General features: G+C 46.2%; 1 protein-coding gene across 2 annotated transcripts in view; it reads right to left on the reverse strand.

Moving 5' to 3' along the window:
* Window positions 1-346: 346 nt before the first annotated feature.
* The window catches only part of LOC137427141 (uncharacterized), a 28,228-nt gene continuing 5,785 nt past the window's right edge, over window positions 347-22,789 (reverse strand). The window contains exons 2-5 of one of the 2 annotated variants that reach the window (XM_068116349.2): window positions 17,247-17,374; window positions 3,184-3,269; window positions 2,992-3,076; window positions 347-1,286 (exon numbers count right to left, since the gene is read on the reverse strand). In XM_068116349.2, the coding sequence (XP_067972450.2) occupies window positions 875-1,286; window positions 2,992-3,076; window positions 3,184-3,269; window positions 17,247-17,323 (660 nt within the window). In that variant the 5' untranslated portion in view covers window positions 17,324-17,374 and the 3' untranslated portion in view covers window positions 347-874. The remainder of the gene's footprint in view (window positions 1,287-2,991; window positions 3,077-3,183; window positions 3,270-17,246; window positions 17,375-22,789) is intronic. The other variant, XM_068116350.2, reaches the window with a different exon arrangement.

Genomic DNA, 22,789 nt, shown 5'->3' on the forward strand with positions numbered 1-22,789 from the left:
TTGGGAAGGTAACCAACAAACCACCTGGTCAACTGCTTGATGTGGGACTGCTTTGGAAGCATTGAACTTGTGCACCAATGAGAGGGAGATTGTGTGTGTGTGTGTGTGTGTGTGCGTGTGTGTGTGTGTGTGTGTGTGTGTTGTGTGTGTGTGACAGAGCGAGAGGGAGATTGTGTGTGTGTGTGTGTGTGTGTGTGTGTGTGTGTGTGACAGCGAGAGAGTGTGTGTGTGTGTGTGTGTGTGTGTGTGTGTGTGTGTGTGTGTGTGTGTGTGTGTGTGTGTGTGTGTGTGATAGAATGAGAGAAGGAAGAGAGAGATAGAATGAGGGAATGAAGAGAGAGATAGAATGAGGGAATGAAGAGAGAGTTAGAATGAGGGAAGGAAGAGAGAGATAGAATGAGAGAAGGAAGAGAGAGATAGAATGAGGGAATGAAGAGAGAGTTAGAATGAGGGAATGAAGAGAGAGTTAGAATGAGGGAAGGAAGAGAGAGATAGAATGAGAGAAGGAAGAGAGAGATAGAATGAGGGAATGAAGAGAGAGATAGAATGAGGGAATGAAGACAAAGATAGAATGAGGGAATGAAGAGAGAGATAGAATGAGGGAATGAAGAGAGAGAGAGAATGAAGACAAAGATAGAATGAGGGAATGAAGACAAAGATAGAATGAGGGAATGAAGACAAAGATAGAATGAGGGAATGAAGACAAAGATAGAATGAGGGAATGAAGACAAAGATAGAATGAGGGAATGAAGACAAAGATATGATGAGGGAATGAATTATAAATAATAAATGTATGGTATTCTGCCATTTTGAAAAAAAATTTTTGTCTCCCGAAGCAGTAAGTATAATACGTCGTCCATTTCTTGTGCAACAATCACAATGCGGTCTCGTTAGAACAGTATCCACAATCCTCTGTGTGCACCTGTGACTGGCTCTGTGACGATTTGGCCGTTGCTTGGGATTGGTCCGTGGGATACATTGGAGTCAGGAGGATTTCCACGGTGTCGGTACCCATGAATGGCCGCATCACAGGGGTTGGAGAACTTTTACCACTCAAGCGCACGTGGTTCTGGCCGAGGCCGTTTGGGGAGGAAGTGGGGTGACTACCAGGGTTTAGGTCGTTTCCCGGGTCCAGGTTGGATGGTGCCGAAGGTTCTGTGGCCACATGGTCACTTCGAGCGATGTAGTATGGAGACCTCATGGGGGATGCATAACGTTTAGTTCCTTTCGATCTCCGCATTACCATCCCAGTGTGTCTTGTTGGATCCATCATTTCATTCTCTGGTCTACGGAGCACGAAACAAAAACAACATCACTGGGTTACATGAAAATGGGGTTTAAATCAACCAATCATAAAGCCAAACTCCCTGCCCATGGCAAGGCTTACTGACGTCATCCAGTCTCGCATTCAGCACGTGGTTCTCAATGGGATTTTCTCATATCCTTTCCTCCTGTCGAGCCGAAGTTCACCAAGACAGTGTTCTGGGCCCAGTTCTATTCCTAATCTTCATCTTTCCGAATGTCTGGAAAATCTTCTTTACCTCTTTCCCGTCAACACCCAGATTCTGTCACAACATCCCTCATCCTTCAGATAGGCAGGCTTATTTCTCTTTCTCTTTCCCCCTCCCCCTCTCTCTCTCCCTCTCTCTCTCTCTCTCTCCCTCTCCCTCTCTCTCTCTCTCTCCCTTGATTAAATTACGAGCCAGTGAAACATTTGGAAAGAGTCGTTCAATCCTGACAAATCCTCCTCCCCCCCCCCCCCCCCACCTCGCCTTCCCACGCCTCCTCCCTCCAAGCCCTCTCCTTCCCACAGATCTCCCGATGTCCCTGTTGTACTTGTGTGCTTCCCTCTCTCTCCCCATCTTGTCTCCCGCTCCCTTTATTGTATGTTTTGTGTGTCCGTTTTTTTTTTTTTTTTGTGATTGATGTTATTAGCTCTTACACGAGCCTCGATCTTGTGTACAAAAAAATAAAAATCCTCACCCGTCTCTCCGAAAGGACTGTTTGGTGAACCGTCCCATCTACTTCCTTGTCAATCTACAAAGGCTTCATCGTCAGGTCAATGGAGCACTCTTACACACTTATACTTCAGCTAGAGGGGACGTAGATCCCAGGCCTCACACCTTTCATGTCTTGATGTCGTGGAGTCCAAGGGCGACACAATGTCGGCTGCGGAGATGTAAATCTGGGTGTCCCTCAAAATTATTGGAATCTCCCGCGACAAATCTGAACCCCTGGGCATGTTACTCCCACAATATGTTGGTGGCCCTTCTTTCTTCCACTTATCCCTTTCTGTGCCCTCTCCACCATATTATTCTCTAATTGGCTGTGAGGGTTCTACCAATAATCCACTTGTGGTGAAACTTCCAGAATCCAGGTGTACTGTACGACTGTTTACGTCAACCAATGTATGCTATTGCTCACTTTCCCCAATTTGTTCCTCTTTTATCTTGCTTGTGGAACCAACTTCCTCAGTCTGTCAATGTCATCCTTCCCTCCAGAGCTTCAAACCTCCAGGTATTCACCTCGTCCTCAGGTCACCTCCCCCCCCCCCCCCCAAACATAACCATGATCTCTTCTACCCTCTTTAACCTTCCTTAATCCCATCTCTTCCCTTCCAGTTTATTGTGTTTCTCCCCCATACTCTCCATCTCTGTTTCATTCATGGTTTCCCATTCCTGCCCCTCACCTGTTGTTTTTGAGCTGGTATCCAGCTTGTTCACCCATGTGTATTCTCTACTCCCCACCCCCCCCCTACTCTCTCCTCATTCCCCTCATCATTGTTTCCCCCAAGCATCTCTATCATGTTCCTCTGAACCTGCTGTTGGTCTGTTTTCCCCCTTTCTACTGTGTTCGCCATGTTTTGTTCGCCTTTACTTGTGTGGATTAATCCTTTTCCAACATCATGCCTCAAGAATAGATTTTTCCACAATTCAATGGGATTACACAGGAAAACATGAAAACTTTGCCTTTCCAAAATGGAAGCCTTACTTTCTTAGCTTTATGAGGATAGCGATGATGACACCAAAGAGGAGAGTCACGCCAACAACGACAGCAGCAACGATTGCACCAGCACCTGGGTATAAAGTTATTCTGGCGTGAGTATGGCTAATGTATCACTTCGGTAGGTAAAATGTCATGGTTATAAAAATCCCAATGTATCAGCCGTACAGTGGGACCTACTTTGGAGTAAGAGATCTTGAGGTGAGGCTGTAGGGTTGGTGGTTGAGGCTGTGAGTGTTGTGGTTCCTCCACTCATGCTGGAGAGGCTGCAGACAAGACAGATGGGTACTTCTACGGTCTTTCCTGGGACATCATTGACATCGTAATCCAATATATGCTGTTGCTACCCCAAGCCCAAGTATTTCCATTATATTACACAAAAGTGGATCGTGATAAAATAACAAGGGTCAACCTGAAAATGGCATATAAATATAAATATATATATATATATATATATATATATATATATATATATATATATATATTGTATATATATATTGTGAGAAACCCCCCCCGGTGAAACGACCTTTGTTCTCACCCAAATGAGTGCCCCGCCCACCACTGACGTAACCTCCTTGGAGCCTCACGCGATTGGGAGGCGAGTCGGGACGTGATTGGTGGAGGGTCAGAGAGCGCGGCCGCCATCTCATGATACGGACGCAGCTCGGAGGTTCGAGGCCTCGAGGCGAGGGAACTTTCGTTACGCCTCACGACAGCGAGTTGTGCTGATCGTTTATAGTTATGGATTGTACGAGTGAGTGATTCCGGAAGAGAACGAGTGATTCCCGGAGATCGTAGATTGGAACTGTGAGTCCTATATTGCCTGCTTCGTGTTGGAGCTCCTGGCCGACCGTTCCTGGCGGCCTTGTGTGGTATTCCATCCTGGTATCCTTCGAGTCCCGGAGCTCGTCGATTGGAGCCGCGAGGATCTTACCTGCGTCTTGTTGGAGCGTCTGTGGCCGACCGTTCCTGCAGGCTTGTGCAGCCTATTCCATTTGTTACCTTTCATGGTTTTTGTGATCGAGCCAATAAAGCATCGTGCCTTACCCCTAGAAGGCCGATTAAAACACAATTGTGTTGATTACGTCTCTTTTGTCCACTCCGTGGATTACTTGAAGCCCGGACATTTACGTCCGTATTCCGTGCTGGGATACATTCCACAGACGGGATCGCGACAAATGGGTTGCTCGTCCTAGGATCATTCAAGTAAGAGCCATTCGATTGAGACGGGAATTCTGCAGTGGACGACATCTTCTGGCATCTGTTCATCGCCTTCTCACCAGCGGACGCCGTCTGGGAGGAACTTTCTCGCCGTAGGACGCTGTCTTGGGCAGAGAAGTGAATAGCCTCGGATCCCTCCAAACAACCGACAAAGAATAAGCGAATAGCCTCGGATCCCTCCAAACAACCGAAAAAAAAAAAAACGTGAGTATTTGTACGTGGTATTTTTCTCATTGGCAATTTGATGTGCGGGTGATATTGCGTAGTTGTGTCGTATTTCCCCAACAGAGCGTTGTGTTTGAGCGTTGTGTTTGAGGTTGTGTTTTGTGCCTGGTCGTATGATAACTCGTAGCCAAGCTATGTCGACCAGGGAAGTGAGAGTTCAACCTGATCATGTTGACAGTCACGTGGGTGGCGAGGTGAGCGACGCAAGCAGCCTTGACCCGGTCACTCAACCCGAGATGTTAGGAAGCGATCCCATCATGACCAAATGCATGCGTTCGCCCTTCTGGACCGGGCTGACTCCGGTTCAACAACTTGACATGTATAACAGGGAGAATGACAGAGCAGAGACAGCAGCAGAGAGAGAGCATGCGGCAGCAGAGGGAGAGCGTGCGGCAGCAGCAGAGAGAGAGCGTGCAGCAGCAGAGGGAGAGCGTGCGGCAGCAGAGAGAGAGCATGCGGCAGCAGAGAGAGAGCGTGCGGCAGCAGCAGAGGGAGAGCGTGCGGCAGCAGCGAGAGAGCATGCGGCAGCAGAGAGAGAGCGTGCGGCGGCAGCAGAGAGAGAGCATGCGGCAGCAGAAGCTGAACGCGTCAGAGAGCATGAGTTGCGAATGTTGACTGAACGACTGCGGGCAGAGGGGTCTGCTGCAAGAGTCCCGGAAACTGTTCATGTTCGTTTGCCGGACTGGACGGGAGACACGAAGCCAGAAGCGTATCTGGAGATGGCGGAGAAGTTGTTGGCTGCCGGTGGCATTGATGAGAGCTTGTGGGTCGGCCATCTTGTGAGCCATCTATCTGAGAAGGCGAGGGAGGTATATGCGAGGATGGCAACCGAGGACGCAAACAAATACAGGGCATTGAAGGCCGAGATTTTGAATGCCTATGCGGTGTCCGCATGTATTTATAGGAGAAATTTTTTCAGCTGGACTCGTGAGTCCAGTCAAACCTATGAGGAACATTCGCGGGCCTTGTTGGAACAGCTGCAGAGATGGTTCAAGGGGAGCAAGGTTGAGTTACCTCAAGCGGTTGCGGAACTCCTGGTGCGTTACCGTATCGATCAACAGCTTCCGCCTGACTTAGCATTGTTTCTTGTCGACAAAGACACTGTTTCCTTGGCAGACTGCGTCAACCTTATTGATAAACATGTTTTGGCGTGCAAAATGCTGCAAGTCACGCAGTCGCTTCGTAAGACGGAGGAGTCTGCGATCAAGACCGCCCCCCGTCTGCCCGGCGGCTGGATCGAGGGGAAGGGTTCTCCGATGACCTCCACTGGGGGCGCTCGCGAGCCGCAGACCAGGGCAGGGCCCTGGTGCGATTTCTGCAAACGCGTGGGGCACGGTGAAAACCGCTGTTTCTCTAATCCCGCCAGTCCGGCCTACCGAGGCAACCCTCCTGTTAAGTCGGAGGGAGATCAGTGGAACTCATCCGCCGGGCCCTCGCACACGACGGTGGCATCGGTGACCGAGGTCACTGCCACCGGGGCTAATTCCATTCATCCACTGCATCAGGAGTATTCAGGGACAGCCTTAGTGGGTGGCCCCGATTCGATGCTGAAGTTTGAGACCAAATACCTTCGGGATACTGGGGCGACACGGTGTGTTCTCCGGGTGGGGGTAGTTCCGGCCTCTCAGATGCGTTATACCGGCGAGTATACCCTCCTTCGGGGCATTGACCGGGTTCTTGGCCGGTACCCCCTTGCCCTCCTCGAGGTCCGGAGTGACATTTTTAAGGGTCCAGTGACCTGTGTGGTAGTACCCTACTACCCTATACCCGGGGTCTCCTTGCTGATTGGCAATGATGCCATAGCCAGGGAGGAGTCATTGACTCTGACCTGTGGGGGGGTCCCTAGAGCCCAGAGTAAACAGGCGGAGAGAGTGGCGGAGTCAGACATATCTTCACTCTGGCCCGAGGAGCCTAGCGCCTCGACTCCAGTTTCCGACGGTGACGTTGCGTCAGCTGAAGTCCACCCGAGCCTCCCGTCAAGCCAACCTCAGGTGCCGTGCTCCTCAGGGACCGCTCCCGCCATGTCGCGATTCAGCAGGAACGCTAATGCTAAGGTATATGTGGGAAACCTGGGCAATGGAGCAGCGAGAGCCGAGCTAGGGAGGGTCTTCGGGCATTACGGACCACTCCGCAACGTATGGGTTGCTCGGAACCCACCTGGATTCGCGGATGTTGAGTTTGAAGATCCACGAGATGCTGAAGATTCGGTCAGAGCCCTTGATGGAAGGTTAATTTGCGGATCGCGGGTGTGCGTCGAGATGTCGAATGGCATGTCGCGGCGGCCTCGTTTCAGACGCCCTTTGGTCCGCAGGCCGTTCGACCCGAAAGATCGATGTTACCAGTGCGGTGAAAGGGGTCATTACGCATATGACTGTCGTTCTCGACACCGGAGGAGAACCCGCCGCTCTAGGTCTCGGTCCGTTTCCCTCCTGTAAATGTTTCCCCACCTTGAGTTTGGCTCCCTTGTTTCTCTATTGTGCTTTGGGTGAAGTGTAACTCTTGTGGGGTAGATGTTAATGGGGTGTATGGTGTTTAATATTGTGTGTGAAAAAAAAAACAAAACTGGTTCATTGTTTACCCTGTTAACGCCTGTTAATTGCCTGTTGCGTTAATAAGTGCGTTATTGTTGCGTTATTGTGTTGCGCCATTGCGTTGCGTTGTATTGTTGCGTTGTTTCGTTATTGTTGTTAACAAGTGTTAGTAATTGTTAATTGCGTTAATTGCCTGTTAGCAATTCCCGCCATCATCTTGCCATGTGATTTGCACCTACTACAAATACTGGTTTTAAAAACGCCGTCTATTCGACGGGGTTTTTACTTAGGGGGGGAGGACTGTGAGAAACCCCCCCGGTGAAACGACCTTTGTTCTCACCCAAATGAGTGCCCCGCCCACCACTGACGTAACCTCCTTGGAGCCTCACGCGATTGGGAGGCGAGTCGGGACGTGATTGGTGGAGGGTCAGAGAGCGCGGCCGCCATCTCATGATACGGACGCAGCTCGGAGGTTCGAGGCCTCGAGGCGAGGGAACTTTCGTTACGCCTCACGACAGCGAGTTGTGCTGATCGTTTATAGTTATGGATTGTACGAGTGAGTGATTCCGGAAGAGAACGAGTGATTCCCGGAGATCGTAGATTGGAACTGTGAGTCCTATATTGCCTGCTTCGTGTTGGAGCTCCTGGCCGACCGTTCCTGGCGGCCTTGTGTGGTATTCCATCCTGGTATCCTTCGAGTCCCGGAGCTCGTCGATTGGAGCCGCGAGGATCTTACCTGCGTCTTGTTGGAGCGTCTGTGGCCGACCGTTCCTGCAGGCTTGTGCAGCCTATTCCATTTGTTACCTTTCATGGTTTTTGTGATCGAGCCAATAAAGCATCGTGCCTTACCCCTAGAAGGCCGATTAAAACACAATTGTGTTGATTACGTCTCTTTTGTCCACTCCGTGGATTACTTGAAGCCCGGACATTTACGTCCGTATTCCGTGCTGGGATACATTCCACAGACGGGATCGCGACAATATATATTATATATATATGTATGTCATTATGCGACTTCATACCATGAGTGGTGAACCACCATTAAGGTATCCCATCCAGCTTTGCTGTACCTTAATGGGAGTGATAAGCACCGCCTGCCACACAGTACATTACCTCTGGTATCCACTCATTATATGGAGTCGCCTGAATGTGGCCGGGAGTAACCAATCAAATTCTAATTTAAGTTCTCCAGCCTAGGCTGGAGAACTTAAATTATAATTATATATATATATATATATATATATATATATATATATATATATATATATATATAAATATATATATACAATATATTCTCCGAAGGTGATTCTGTCTGTCTGTGAGTCTGTCTGGGGGAGTGGCTGCACCTGGTGTGGGAGGGGCTTCAAAAACAAATATCCACCATTTTATTACTCGCATAGCTTTGAGGCCTCTTTTGTTAGGCCCGCGGTGTGATGCTCTCTCTCTCACAGTTTTGTTTCAACTCTAATTCGATATCTCATTTCATTTTTCACAGTTGCTAACATGGTTTTAGACTCGGTTGAAAAAAAAAACGGGAATAAAATTTGATGAAAGTTATCGTTTATAGAACGAAATGCAGTTTCAAAGGCCTATAACATAAAGACCATTGAGACTCTCTCACGGCTTTATCTCGACTATAATTCACCATCATATTTCATTTTTATCATTGGTTTTAGACTTGGTTTCAGCAATAATTGAGAAAATTAACGCACACACGGAAAATTGCTGAGACATTTTAGAAATTCGCGGCACGGTACACCACCTAAAATAACAGATGGGAAAATGCGGAGATATACAAAAAAATTCACGGCAGACTTTTCCATTTGATGACAGTCGTCACGAAAAAGTCAACAATGTGGGGAGAGGGGCGGAGCTTCGTTCACATATCGCCACAGACGGGAAATTGCTGACAGATATTTCTTCGTTCTTATTTCATTCATCATTATCATACAGAAGTAAAGGTAATCCTGTTTAAACACTCCATTCATTCCATTGATGTTTTTTGTTTTTTTTTCGCACGAGTTTTCAAGGCTGAATCATGTTCACATCCAGGATTAATAAACAAAGTCCATTTCACGTGTGCATGGACATGTAATTCACATATGTAAAATAAATAAATAAACACAGACGGAAAATTGCCGAGAGATATTTTTTCGTTCTTATTTCATAAGCTATGTACACGTACACTTTAAAGAGGTTTATTTGAAATCTTTAATTTAAAAAATGTCATTTTGTATGCTGCAACGAAAAGAATAACTTTGGTTTTTGCCGGACAGAAAGGTTTAAGGTAATGTTCTTATACACCGCCCATAAGACTTTTTCCAGGGACTTTTCCATTTGAACTGTATTCTTCATATAATCGGAATATTTCATTCTTTAGACGTCGTCACAATAAAACGTTACAATTAGGTACTCTGCACGTAGGGAGAGGGTCGGAGCTTTGTTCTCTAAAGGCTGGTGTCGAACCTGCAGATGAGGTCGAGATGGTCATGTTGCAACAGATTGAATCTGGTCCGGTAATTGGTTCACGAGATATCAAGTGACCACTATCTATATTCGTCATGTGTTTGCGTCTGTCTGTGTGTGTGTCTGTGTGTGTGTCTGTCTGTCCGCAGCATAACTACCTGATGATATCATCCGATCTTGATGAAACTTGGGTGGGAGGTTGATATCATGATGTAGTTGTGTCCTGCCTAGAGTGGGCGTATTGCGCCCATTGTGGGCGGAGCCACGTCCGAAAACGATGTATTTTTAGGGGGTAATCGAGTTCAAGCTACATCTTCTCCGAGGGGTTTGGTGGAATCTGACAGGGGTTTCGATATTTAGTGAGGCCAATGTCATAGGTCTACCCCCACGGAAATCGATTTTTCACATTTTCTTTTTCATTTTTTTTTTTTCATTTCATTTTTCACCGAATTTTCGGTATTGTGTAGCTAACTAACCTCATAACTGATTATACATTATTTTCTATCTCATTTCAAGGTCAGTAACCTTCGTTTTGACATTTCCGGACCTGGCCTGTCCGGGCCTGTTTCGGTTATAGTCCGTCATTTGTCATTGAATACCGCTCGCTCGTGAACCATCGTCGTCTCCTGACTTGTTATTATTACTATTATAATCGCTGCGAAAGTGGCCACTGCCATTCATCGTGATCCCATGCTGCCACGTGTTGCGGACGTTGTTTTGTCAGATTTTTGATGCAAGTTGCTCTCGACGTCAGAATATGCTCCATTTGCGTCGGATGCATCCGAGCTCAAGGTTGCAAAATGTGGGCATGTGGGTGGTCATTCCTGCTTCTTTATGTCAGTGCTGTCTCAATGAGTTGCATGAGGGTCATTTGTAACTGCCATTTTCAAAATGAATAAAAGAATGAGGGAACAGAACGAGACCACCAATAAACTCCTACCCAGTTTCATATTCATGAAACTCAAGCAGATTTTCATCAGAGATTTTAATGTACAGTAATAGCCCGGCCTACGTCATTAATTGGTTCCATAAGCCGTGATGTAACTCGGTTTTTGACGTAAACCGGGCGTAATGTCTTTAAAATGCCTTAAAATGAAGACAAACACCGTAATTCGTAAAACTAGAGTAAATAACTGGAGGAGGCTGCGGCTTCGCCCTGAATCTTTGCCGCTCCCCGTCGGGAGTCCCTCCGTTGTTTTCTATCGGTCGGGTCTTCTATTCAAACGGGGTGACCGGCACGGACGTGTGCTGGCTTGTGTGCCGAGTGGCTCCGCGGCCCGCTTCACCACGGCGTGCTTTACCCAACGTGTCCGAGCAGTTTCACCGGTGGTCGTGTCGTGTCGTCTGTGACGAACGAATGAGCTCAGGGTTCCGTGAACCCGGCCGCCCCGGGGATCGACGCTCGCCTCCGAGTCGTAGGCGTCTTTCCTCGAGCGGCCGAAGTTGCTTGCTTCTTTATTTTTGGACGATGCGATATACGCAGAAACGACGACGTACAGGCAGGCATTTGCAAATCCATGCACATGTGCACATGCACACGTTGATCGGTTCTTTACAAGGATATGCATCAAGGGTATCTACTTGGTATATCTACTACAAAAGTGCAGCCGCACGGCTCAGGGTTCCCGCACACTCCCCTCAACAAAGGATATGGGTCCATGGGTGGGGAGGAAAGACAAAGCAGAGGTTAGCGGGGGAAAGGGCACAAGGGTACACGTCAAAACAAGGTAATGCAACATGAGGGGCGCGGGAGAGCGAGCGGAGAAAGCTCGTCCCTAACCGTTCGTCACCCCACATGTCAACCTACACTACCCTTGCCCCTCCCCGTATTTACACTTTACAAATTCCGTCTCTACCGTCTTGTCTCTTCTATCCCCCTTTATGCCAAATTCGTTTCCAATCCCTCCCAAGAAGGAAGAGATGGAATAAACACAATGTCTCACCCACGACATGATGCGTCTTTCATTCCAATCATCTGCAAAACCTGGTGTGGAGTCCTGTCACCTTGGTGAGTGGATGTGGATGGTGCGAAGAGATTTCATCCTAACTATCCTTCTAATTGACATTAACTCTTTAAACTACCCCGGGTCTTGCCCTGCCAATCAATTGGCCTCTTTACACTATGTGGTTCTAAAAACCAATTCCCATTGACCCACCCTGTGGTGCCCTACCAAATTTGGGGTCTCACCCCCCCTTTTTCTATCTGTGCCTTCGCACAATTTCGGGGCTGGGTCGTGTGGCTCTACCAGCAGGTCCTACTTACCTGCGCACCTGCGCACCTCCGCCACTGAAGTCGCCACCCGAGCTTGCCTAGCTCCTTCAACTACCCTAACTCGGGGAAGGCCCTCCTGGCTCTCTCACCCCTCTGATGCCCTCTCTGGCATTGGGCAACCCGGGTCCTCTCTTAGGATCCTCGGGCCCCACTGAACTCTACACTGAACACTACCTGGCTCCCAGAGCCTACCTGTGGCCTCACCTGGCCGACAGACTACCAGTGGCGGAGTGCCCATTTAACCATACGCACTAATTAAGCCCACACGCCCAGCCATTCCACTCACTCATGCATCCCTCAAAGCAACAACTTGCTACTCCCTGCACCACAGATGTCAATTTCCAAACAATTTACCTACTCCCTCTACCTAACTTTAAACTACCCTCCCCGGGTATTCGTGAAGGGGTCCATCCTCCCCCATCCACTCCTTCGCACCATGCACTCCACGCCACTCAATCCACACTACTCACTCCACACACCATTTATTCCCACACACCAAGTATTCTCTCCATTTATCCACTTGCACCCCATGCAAGTCAATCACTCAACACCATTACACATGTCCTCAATACACCACTCATACACTTTATCCGGTCATCCCAGACCATTGCCTCATTTCACCAAGTTCAACGATAACCAGATTCTCACAAACACAACCATTCTCGACCAATGCCTCATTTCACCAAGCCCAAGAGGCACCCACAATTCCACACACACAGCATCATCTAACTAACTACTTCCCTCTAATACTTGTGCTTTCCCTGTCTTCCCTTATACTAAGCACTTCCCTCATCATTAACATCCTTCTAATCTGACTACGTCCCCTCTACCTGTATCAATGTCTCTACTTAAATCTCGGTTTCCTATTGTCATCCTTCCAAATCCCTAACAATATCTTAGCCCGCCCTCGGCTAGTTCACACTGCCAAACCCCATAAATCTACTGCTCCTTTGCCCCAACGTGAGGGATGGTAGAGCTACCATCCCTCTACATCGGACACTATCTCCCACTATCACCCCCCAGTCCTCTCGCACTATGAGCCCTCGTCATTGGAGGTACTGGGTCCTGCCTATATATATATATATATATATATATATATATATATATATATATATATATACAAACGTATACTGTATGTCCGAGCCGGCATCGTCATGTTTCGCCGTTGCCACGTTACGTTGGTTGTTTTACACAGTAAAGGAACCTTTACACAGTAAAGGAATAATCACAAAAATACCAGCGAAAGGCAAAGCAAGCACGCGACCGCATCACAGGACAAAATGCATATGGCGTCGCCTTTGTTTTGAATGAGAACCAGCAGCTACGCGTACGTATACTGTACGTACATTTTAAAAATATTTTTAATGTGCTTTTTATTGTATTTTAAATTGTTTCAATCGTTAAAACATCAACGTTACAACAACGATCAACGATCGTTAAAACGTTAAAACATCCAATTGTTTAAATTGTTTAATTTTTTTCACGTCCGTAGGAGTGACGTAAAGTCGCACATAATGATGTTCGCTGAACTGAAATTTACTCTCGAAGAGTGGCGTAAAGTCGGATTTGATGTTTTTTTTTTTTTGTTTGTTTTTTTTTTTTTTTGTATACAAGATCGAGGCTCGTGAAAGAGCGAACATTAATCACACAGAAAGACAAACCGACACATAAAACATATAACATAGGGAGCGGTAGACAAGATGGGGAGAGAGGGGGAAGGACACAAACACAACATTTGAGAGCAGGGACCGAGAGACATGGAGACATCGAGAGATCTGAGAGAGGGCGAGGGCTTTGGGGGGGGGGGGGGGGCGTGGGAAGGGGGCAGTGGGAGAGGTATAAAACATATGGACACTGCCAGGACTTCCAGGAAAGAAGTTGGAATTTCAAACAAGGTGGACCTGGGGTGAATTAGCGGGGGTAGAAAAGATCAAGGTTTTGGATGGGGGAAGATAAGAGATGGTGGTGAACAGCTGTTTTAAAGACCTGGAGGGAGGAGTGGGATTGAAGGGAGTGAGGGAGTTTGTTCCAGAGGCGGGAGAAAAGAGGAATGAAAGAGTGAAGGTGAGCGGAGAGCCGAGATTTCGGCAGTTTAACCATCAGAGGGTTGCTGGCAGATCTTGTGCGACCTGTAGGAATATTTGGGGGACAGAGCACAGAGAGAGCTGGGGGTGCAAGGCCGGAGAGGAGTCGGTAGAAGACAGAAAGACCACCTACCTGCCTGCGGTGAGTGAGTGAAAGGCCCTCAGAGATAGCTTCATCGCGGGAGATTCCAATAATTCTGAAAGCTTTGGTTTCAACAGCGTGAAGCCGAGCTAGGTGTGAGGCAGGAGCACCGGCCCATAGGGGAGAACAGTATTCCATTGAGCTGCGGATGAAAGCCTTGTATGTGGTGAGGAGCTCAGGTGTACCGAGGAAGGACTTCGCACGACGGAGGATGCCCAGTCGGCGACTGGCTTTGGAGGCCAGCTTGGAAATGTGGTTTTCCCAAGAAAGATCATGGCAGATAGTGAGACCCAAAATCTTGAGCGACAGAACTTCTTGGAGAGGATTGTTGAGAAAGTAGATGGGAGGGTTGTCCAGTCGATCTTTTCGGAGAGACATAGTAAGAGTGTGAGATTTGTCAGGATTGAAAGACATGTTCCACTTGTTTGACCAGTCTGTGATTTTGTCCAGGTCTTCAGAGAGTGAGGTCGAAATGGTCGAAATGGGTCGAAATGGCGTAAAACGGGGTATGACTGTACTTTGCACCATGCATTGTCCCTTCTATCCTGACAATCTTGCCGGTCCCTGCTGATTAAAAGCAGCCCCATAGCATGATGCTGACTTCCCCATGCTTCACAGTCGGGATTGCGTCAGATGGGTGATGAGCTGCGCTCATTTTCCGTCAGACATAGTGCTTTGAATTCAGGCCAAAGAGTCCAATTTTCATCTCATTAGACCACAAAATCTTTTGCTTCATGCTCTCAGAGTCTTTCACAGTTTCACGTGCCTTTTTGCAAACTCCAGGCCTGCTGTCGTGTGCCTTTTTCTCAGGAGTGCCTTCCGTCTGGCCACTTTCCCATAAAGACTAGACTTGTGAAGTGCTGCAGAGATTGTTGTCCTGCCGGCAGGTTCTCCCATCTCTGCCAAGGAACACTGTAGTTCTGTCAGAGTGGTCATTGCGTTCTTGGTCAACTCCCTGACCAAGGTCTTTCTTGCCCGGTTGCTCAGTTTGGTTGGATGGCCAGTTTTTGGAAGAGTCTGGGTAGTTCCATATTTTTTATATTTCCTAATGGTTGAGCTCAATGTGCTCTTGGGAACTTTCAACATTCTATAAATTGTTTTTTTACCAGATCTATGCTGCCTCACAATTCTATCTCGGAGTTCTACAGACAGTTCCTTGGACTTCATGGTAGAGTTTCTGCTCTGACATTCTCTGTCAACTGTGGAACCTTATATAGAAAGGTGTGTTTCTTTCTAAAACATCTCCAATCAATTGAATTGGCCACAAGTGCACTTCACTCAGGTTGCAGAGACATCCCAAGGATGATTAAAGGAAATTGGACCTGGGCTCAATTTGGAATGTCATAGCAAAGGGGTTGAAAACTTATTGACTCAAGATATTTCAGCCTTTAATTTATAATTATTTTGTTCTTATTAAAAATTTCAAAAAAAACAATTTGTTACCTCATGGTAACTCGGTAGTTAAACCACGCATAGGAATACACAATATGCAACGTGCTCCTATTACGGTTGATTAGCACAGACGTAGTCGGTGTCTTAGCACAGACGTAGAGGAATTAAACAAAGGTGAAATTCAGTTCAAGGGTTAAAAGTGTGGTGTTGTGAAATAACGAGGTCGAGAGATTCATTTGATACAAAAGTAGAGAAAAAAGCCACGAATTTACCGATCACCCCTACGAGTGGAGTTTTTCTCCGTCATCGAACGTAAATGGATGTTATGTCTTCACCACTGTTTGTCTTTGAGCGTGATATCTCAAAAAGTTGCGTACGGATTTGGACGAATCTTGGTGGACAGGTTGGGTATGTGACAAGGAGGAATCTATTCGATTTCGGTGAAGACTCAGCTCCAGATAGGAGAATGTTTTAAGCGATTCTTCCACATTGAGTTATAGGGGTAAAAACGATATAGCACAATATCTCAAAAAGTTATGGACGGATTATAACAAAACTTGGTGGATGAGTTGGTTCGGTGACAAGAACAAGCCGAGTAGATTTTGGTTCAGGCCGGATCTGGATTCGGACCTATCAGTGGGATACAAAACGTAAAATGTTCAACCTAAAGTCCCTGTATAAAGAGAGTTGCGCCATGCGCTGACCCGAGATTTCTGGTCACGTGATTTCGTGGCGCCATTTTGTGTCTAACTTCACCGTGCGTGAACGTCAGCTTGGTACGGGAATGTTGTTTATTGCCAAACAAAATGACTGGTTGTTCTGCTTTTGGTTGTTCAAACCAATCTGGGAAATATAAGATGTATAGATTTCCAAGTGATAAAGTCAGAAGACAAATTTGGGACATTTTTGGGAAATTAAACAAGTTATGGTGAATACGACGTCTTATCTGTGCTTTTCCATATCTGTTCGACTAGACGAACCGTGCACACTGCAGGTATTTTTAAAAGTTTTTTCTCTGTTTAATTACGGCTTGGCGCAGTCGAAAATTAAGTATTAATTAAGTCGCCAGCTATGAAACATTAATCGATCAGGCAATATCCATCAGAGTTCTGGGCAAGGGTGTAGTAATAAATGAACGTTTCAATCTTACTAGATGCCGATGACGTTTTCCTTATGTCAGAGACAGAATCTGACTTGCAGCTTGTTAAATCATTACAATGGAAATTGAATATAAATGTCGATAAAACTAAAGTTGTACACTATAGAAATATGGCAATACCACGTACAGAATTTGTTTTAAGTGTGTTAGACTATATGTCGGCTGGAAGTCCTACACCGGAATTGCTCTCGGCACCCTTTAAAAAATATTGGATATGCCCACACTCCTTTCTAAAAGTTATTAAAATTCAGAGAACGACAGCATTGGTTTGTCTTACTTATAATGTTAGCTCTTATATGCAGTGTTGGCTTGTAATATGCATTGCCATACCACTTTTAATATCACCACACAGCTCTTTTTCACGGCAATAGCTGAGTTTTTGACAAAACAAATATCACCTGTATGTAATAATAAGACTAAATATGTGTAGTAAATTTTTTTTTAGCAGGTTTAGAATATATCACCCCATATCGCGAATGTACATGTATATCTAATCCGACACACTTAGACACAAAATGGCGTCCAAATTTGAGTTGACACAACTCTCTATATACCGGGACTCTAGTTCAACCTATTGGAGGTACGCTCTCTACCGAGTGCCCTTCTAGTTTAACCAAGTTACCAAACTTTCCTAGATAAACATCAATATCTTCTTCATGATGCATTATGGAATACCATTCTGTGACCGATCACAGCGCATTATATTTCCTTCCCTGTCCGTGCTGTAACATTCGACGTCTTGTACACTCACTTGTGCATAACATGCAAGGTTCGGTGTATTCCAGAACCAATGACTCCAGCCAAGCGAGACTCGGTCCACTCGACCATGGACTGCGGTCTAAAGAGACCGGGGAACCGTCCGCACAACCGTCACGTCACCTGGATAGTGAAATAATGTGAACGATAAAACGATCAGGAACAAACACAATTACGAGGAAGCGACATGGTTTCAGAAAAAAACAAAAATGTCTGTCTCTACTCACCTTCGCTCAGCCTCAAACCTACGAACTACATAACACACCGAGGATTCATTGTTCTGTTGCCACTTAACAAGCAACTCGAGCCTCTCACGTCGTCACGTGACCTGTTGTAACGTTTACAGCAAGGGGGTTTCATCTTTCATCATACCGATTCACCTTTTCGGAAGAGTTTCTATATTAACCCATTGAACCCAAACCTCCATACAGGCCGCCACATGCTTTATTAAATAAATAAATAAATAATTAATTAATTATTATGTTTTTCCCCACGGTCCAAGGCTCCTTACGGAGATCGTTTCATGCATTGTCTAAGGCTAATTTTCTCTTCTTAACAAACATATCACGAGCAATTTCCTGAGGCATTAGCGGATCCATTATATTACACCTAATCTTCGGTCTGAGTCGCCGCTGATTGCTCAGAAAGTGCAAGGGAGGTTTTTGGGGAGAATTCTTGTGTATTGGAAAGCCGGGCAAAAACTTCTGGTTTGACTGGCACCACAAAGTAGAGTATAACCCTGGAAGGTATAAATCGTTTATAAACTGTCAAATGGATTCACTAAGTAAATAACCGGTTTCAATAAACTATTTTGGTTTGTAGCAAATGGGACAACTGGATGTAAACAATTACCTGTTGGGAAGCATTGTGTGTTGCCTTGGTATTGATATGGTAAATGCAAAATATAATTACTAAAATATAGTTACTAACGAGTTGCTAAATATCGTTGCTAAATTTAGTTACTAACTAGTTGCTAAACATAGTTACTAACTAGTTGCTAAATATAGTTACTAACTAGTTGCTAAATATAGTTGCTAAATATAGTTACTAACTAGTTGATAAATATAGTTACTAACTAGTTGCTAAATATAGTTGCTAAATATAGTTACTAACTAGTTGATAAATATAGTTGCTAAACATAGTTACTAACTAGTTGCTAAATATAGTTACTAACTAGTTGCTAAATATCGTTGCTAAATTTAGTTACTAACTAGTTGCTAAACATAGTTACTAACTAGTTGCTAAATATAGTTGCTAAATATAGTTACTAACTAGTTGATAAATATAGTCGCTAAATATAGTTACTATCTAGTTGCTAAATATAGTTACTAACTAGTTAATAAATATAGTTACTAACTAGTTGCTAAATATAGTTGCTAAATATAGTTGCTAAATATAGTTACTAACTAGTTGCTAAATATAGTACTAACTAGTTGATAAATATAGTTGCTATATATAGTTACTAACTAGTTGTTAAATATAGTTACTAACTAGTTGTTAAATATAGTTGCTAAATATAGTTACTAACTAGTTGCTAAATAGAGTCACTAACTAGTTGCTAAATATAGTTACTAACTAGTTGCTAAATATAGTTGCTAAATATAGTTACTAACTAGTTGCTAAATATGTATAGTAACTAAATATAGTTACTAAAGTAAATAATAGTCGTCAACTTCCGCTTCCTCCGGCGAGGAAGCGTCCTTCGAGCTCTCCAGATCATCAAAGTTAAGTATTTTCCTAATCATCTCTTTGTCAAATTTCCACTGATTATTTTAGTGTGTAGGTGTTACTGTGTGTTTCTAGTTAGTCTTGGTTTTGTAATTCGTGCAAACATGTGTGTAATTAGTCGTTTTTTGTTTGCACCATGTGAGCGGCCTGGTCCTTCAAGGCTTCACTCCCCCCCCCCAACCCCCCTGCTCATCGTCAGTAATTTGTAAACTTAAGTTCTTTCCTTTGCTGTATTGCTTTTTTCTTTGATTTTCTTTTCTCCCCCCTACCTCCCACGGACATCTTACCCTTTGTCTAACGTTTTAAATACAAAAAAAACAACATATAATATCTCCTCTCTCCTCGCAGTCCCCGCCCACAACCATGTGCGTGTTGTCTCGCACGCCCTCTTCATCTCCTTTTTCTTCTACCTCTCCAGCCGATACTCACCTTTCCAACTCTAGTTTCCACCATACTCATTCGACCCTTTCTCCTTTCTCAGATCCACGCCCTCACTTCAGGGACTTTTCCCAGATTGTTTTTCATGGTTTTGTTTAAATATTTTAAAAACATGTTTAAAATTTCCCCTGCAGTGTTTTATTCAGTGGTTTATTACAACATGCTGGTTTTCTTCTTTTTTCCTTTCAAATGCTTTTTTCAATTTCCTCATCAAATCATTCCATTAAAAAATAAATTCTATCTCTTATAGTTCTTCCTTTCAACATTCTTTAAACTCACCTTCATTCCACCCCTCCTCTATCATTTTTAAACGGATCTCTGACTTGAAAATCACAATAAACCCAGTTTGGAATAAATGTTCGTTTTTCATTCATCATCCACTTTCGAAACTCGCCCCTCGCTCCTCCTCTCCTAACCCCCCCCCCTCATCCCTCCCTTTCAATTCTCCCCCCTTGCCGCTCCCCTCCTAAACTCCCCCTCACCTCTCCCCTCCTAAACTCCCCTTTGCCCCTCCCCTCCAAATCTCCCCCCTTGCCCCTCCCCTTATAATCTCTGCCTTTCCCCCTCCCCTTGAAATCTCCCTCCTCACCCCTCCCCTTAAAATCTCCCCCTCACCCCTCCCCTTCAAATCTCCCCCCTCACCCCTCCCCTTCAAAATTCCCCCCTCACCCCTCCCCTTCAAAACTCCACCCCCACCCCACCCCTTCTAACCCCCCCCCCACCCCCACTACCATCTTTCTCTCTCTCACTCTTTTTCTCTCTTTCCCCCATCTCTTCATCTCTCTCTCCCCCATCTCTTCATGTCTCTCTTTCTCTCTCTCTCCCCCATCTCTTCATCTCTCTCTTTCTCTGTCTCCCCCATCTCTTCATCTCTCTCTCTTTCTCTCTCTCCCCCATCTCTTCATCTCTCTCTTTCTCTCTCCCCCATCTCTTCATCTCTCTCTTTCTCTCTCTCTCCCCCATCTCTTCATCTCTCTCTTTCTCTCTCTCTCCCCCATCTCTTCATCTCTCTCTCTCTCTCTCTTTCTCTCTCTCTCCCCCGTCTCTTCATCTCTCTCTCTTTCTCTCTCTCCCCCCCATCACTTAATCTCTCTCTTTCTCTCGCTCTCCCCCATCACTTCATCTCTCTCTTTCTCTCTCTCTCCCCCATCACTTTATCTCTCTCTTTCTCTCCCCCATCTCTTCATCTCTCTCTTTATCTCCTCCCCCCCCATCACTTCATCTCTCTCTTTCTCTCTCCCCCCCGCCCCCCCCTTCACTTCATCTCTCTCTTTCTCTCGCTCTCCCCCATCTCTTCATCTCTCTCTTTCTCTCTCTCTTTATCTCTCTCTCTCTCTTTATCTCTCTCTCTTTATCTCTCTCTCTCTCTCTCTCTCTTTATCTCTCTCTCTTTCTCTCCCCCCCCCCCCATCACTTCATCTCTCTCTTTCTCTCGCTCTCCCCCATCTCTTCATCTCTCTCTTTCTCTCTCTCTCCCCCATCACTTCATCTCTCTCTTTCTCTCTCTCTCCCCCATCACTTTATCTCTCTCTTTCTCTCCCCCATCTCTTCATCTCTCTCTTTATCTCCTCCCCCCCCCCCCCATCACTTCATCTCTCTCTTTCTCTCTCTCTCTCCCCCATCACTTCATCTCTCTCTTTCTCTCTCTCTCCCCCATCACTTCATCTCTCTCTTTCTCTCTCTCTCCCCCATCACTTCATCTCTCTCTTTCTCTCTCTCTCTCCCCCATCACTTCATCTCTCTCTTTCTCTCTCTCTCCCCCATCACTTCATCTCTCTCTTTCTCTCTCTCTCCCCCATCTCTTCATCTCTCTCTCTCTCTTTATCTCCTCCCCCCCCCCCCATCACTTCATCTCTCTCTTTCTCTCCCCCCCCCCCCCCCTTTCACTTCATCTCTCTCTTTCTCTCTCTCTCCCCCATCACTTCATCTCTCTCTTTCTCTCTCTCTCTCTCTCTTTATCTCTCTCTCTCTCTCTCTCTCTCTTTATCTCTCTCTCTCTTTATCTCTCTCCCCATCACTTCATCTCTCTCTTTCTCTCCCCATCCTTGCCTCAAGACACTTGCGCTGTAGAAAGTTCAAGTTGTCCCACCATTGGCTCCTGAGTTTCCCCTGTTCAGAGAAAGAGAGCTTGGTTGGATTGGTGCCATTTGTCCGTGTCATGGCATGAGAGGGTGAGCAGATTGATGGATGGGGGGGTTTGGGGACGCGGGGGAAACGGCCTGTCCCGGCCTGTGCGTGACAGCGGGTATGCCATCCACATTGGTGCTGCGGTGGCTAGGCCTGGGTTCGGTGTGGTTACTCTGAGTCCTGGGTTCGGTGTGGTTACTCTGAGTCCTGGGTTCGGTGTGGTTAATCTGAGTCCTGGGTTCGGTGTGGTTACTCTGAGTCCTGGGTTCGGTGTGGTTACTCTGAGTCCTGGGTTCGGTGTGGTTACTCTGAGTCCTGGGTTCGGTGTGGTTACTCTGAGTCCTGGGTTCGGTGTGGTTACTCTGGGTTCGGTGTGGTTACTGGGTTACTGTGGTTACTGGGTTTGGTGTGGTTAATCTGAGTCCTGGGTTCGGTGTGGTTACTCTGAGTCCTGGATTCGGTGTGGTTACTCTGAGTCCTGGGTTCGGTGTGGTTACTCTGAGTCCTGGGTTCGGTGTGGTTAATCTGAGTCCTGGGTTCGGTGTGGTTACTCTGAGTCCTGGGTTCGGTGTGGTTACTCTGAGTCCTGGGTTCGGTGTGGTTACTCTGAGTCCTGGGTTCGGTGTGGTTACTCTGAGTCCTGGGTTCAGTGTGGTTACTCTGAGTCATGGGTTCGGTGTGGTTACTCTGAGTCCTGGGTTCGGTGTGGTTACTCTGAGTCCTGGGTTCGGTGTGGTTACTCTGAGTCCTGGGTTCGGTGTGGTTACTCTAAGTCCTGGGTTCGGTGTGGTTACTCTGAGTCCTGGGTTCGGTGTGGTTACTCTGAGTCATGGGTTCGGTGTGGTTACTCTGAGTCCTGGGTTCGGTGTGGTTACTCTGAGTCATGGGTTCGGTGTGGTTACTCTGAGTCCTGGGTTCGGTGTGGTTACTCTGAGTCCTGGGTTCGGTGTGGTTACTCTGAGTCCTGGGTTCGGTGTGGTTACTCTGAGTCCTGGGTTCGGTGTGGTTACTCTGAGTCCTGGGTTCGGTGTGGTTACTCTGAGTCCTGGGTTCGGTGTGGTTACTCTGAGTCCTGGGTTCGGTGTGGTTACTCTGAGTCCTGGGTTCGGTGTGGTTACTCTGAGTCCTGGGTTCGGTGTGGTTACTCTGAGTCCTGGGTTTTTTTTTTTTTTTTTTTTTTTTTTTTTTTTGTATACAATATCGAGGCTCGTGAAAGAGCGAACATTAATCACACAGAAAGACAAA

The sequence above is a fragment of the Myxine glutinosa genome, chromosome 5 (genome assembly GCF_964187855.1).
Source record: "Myxine glutinosa chromosome 5, kmMyxGlut1.1, whole genome shotgun sequence".
Lineage (NCBI taxonomy): Eukaryota > Metazoa > Chordata > Myxini > Myxiniformes > Myxinidae > Myxine > Myxine glutinosa.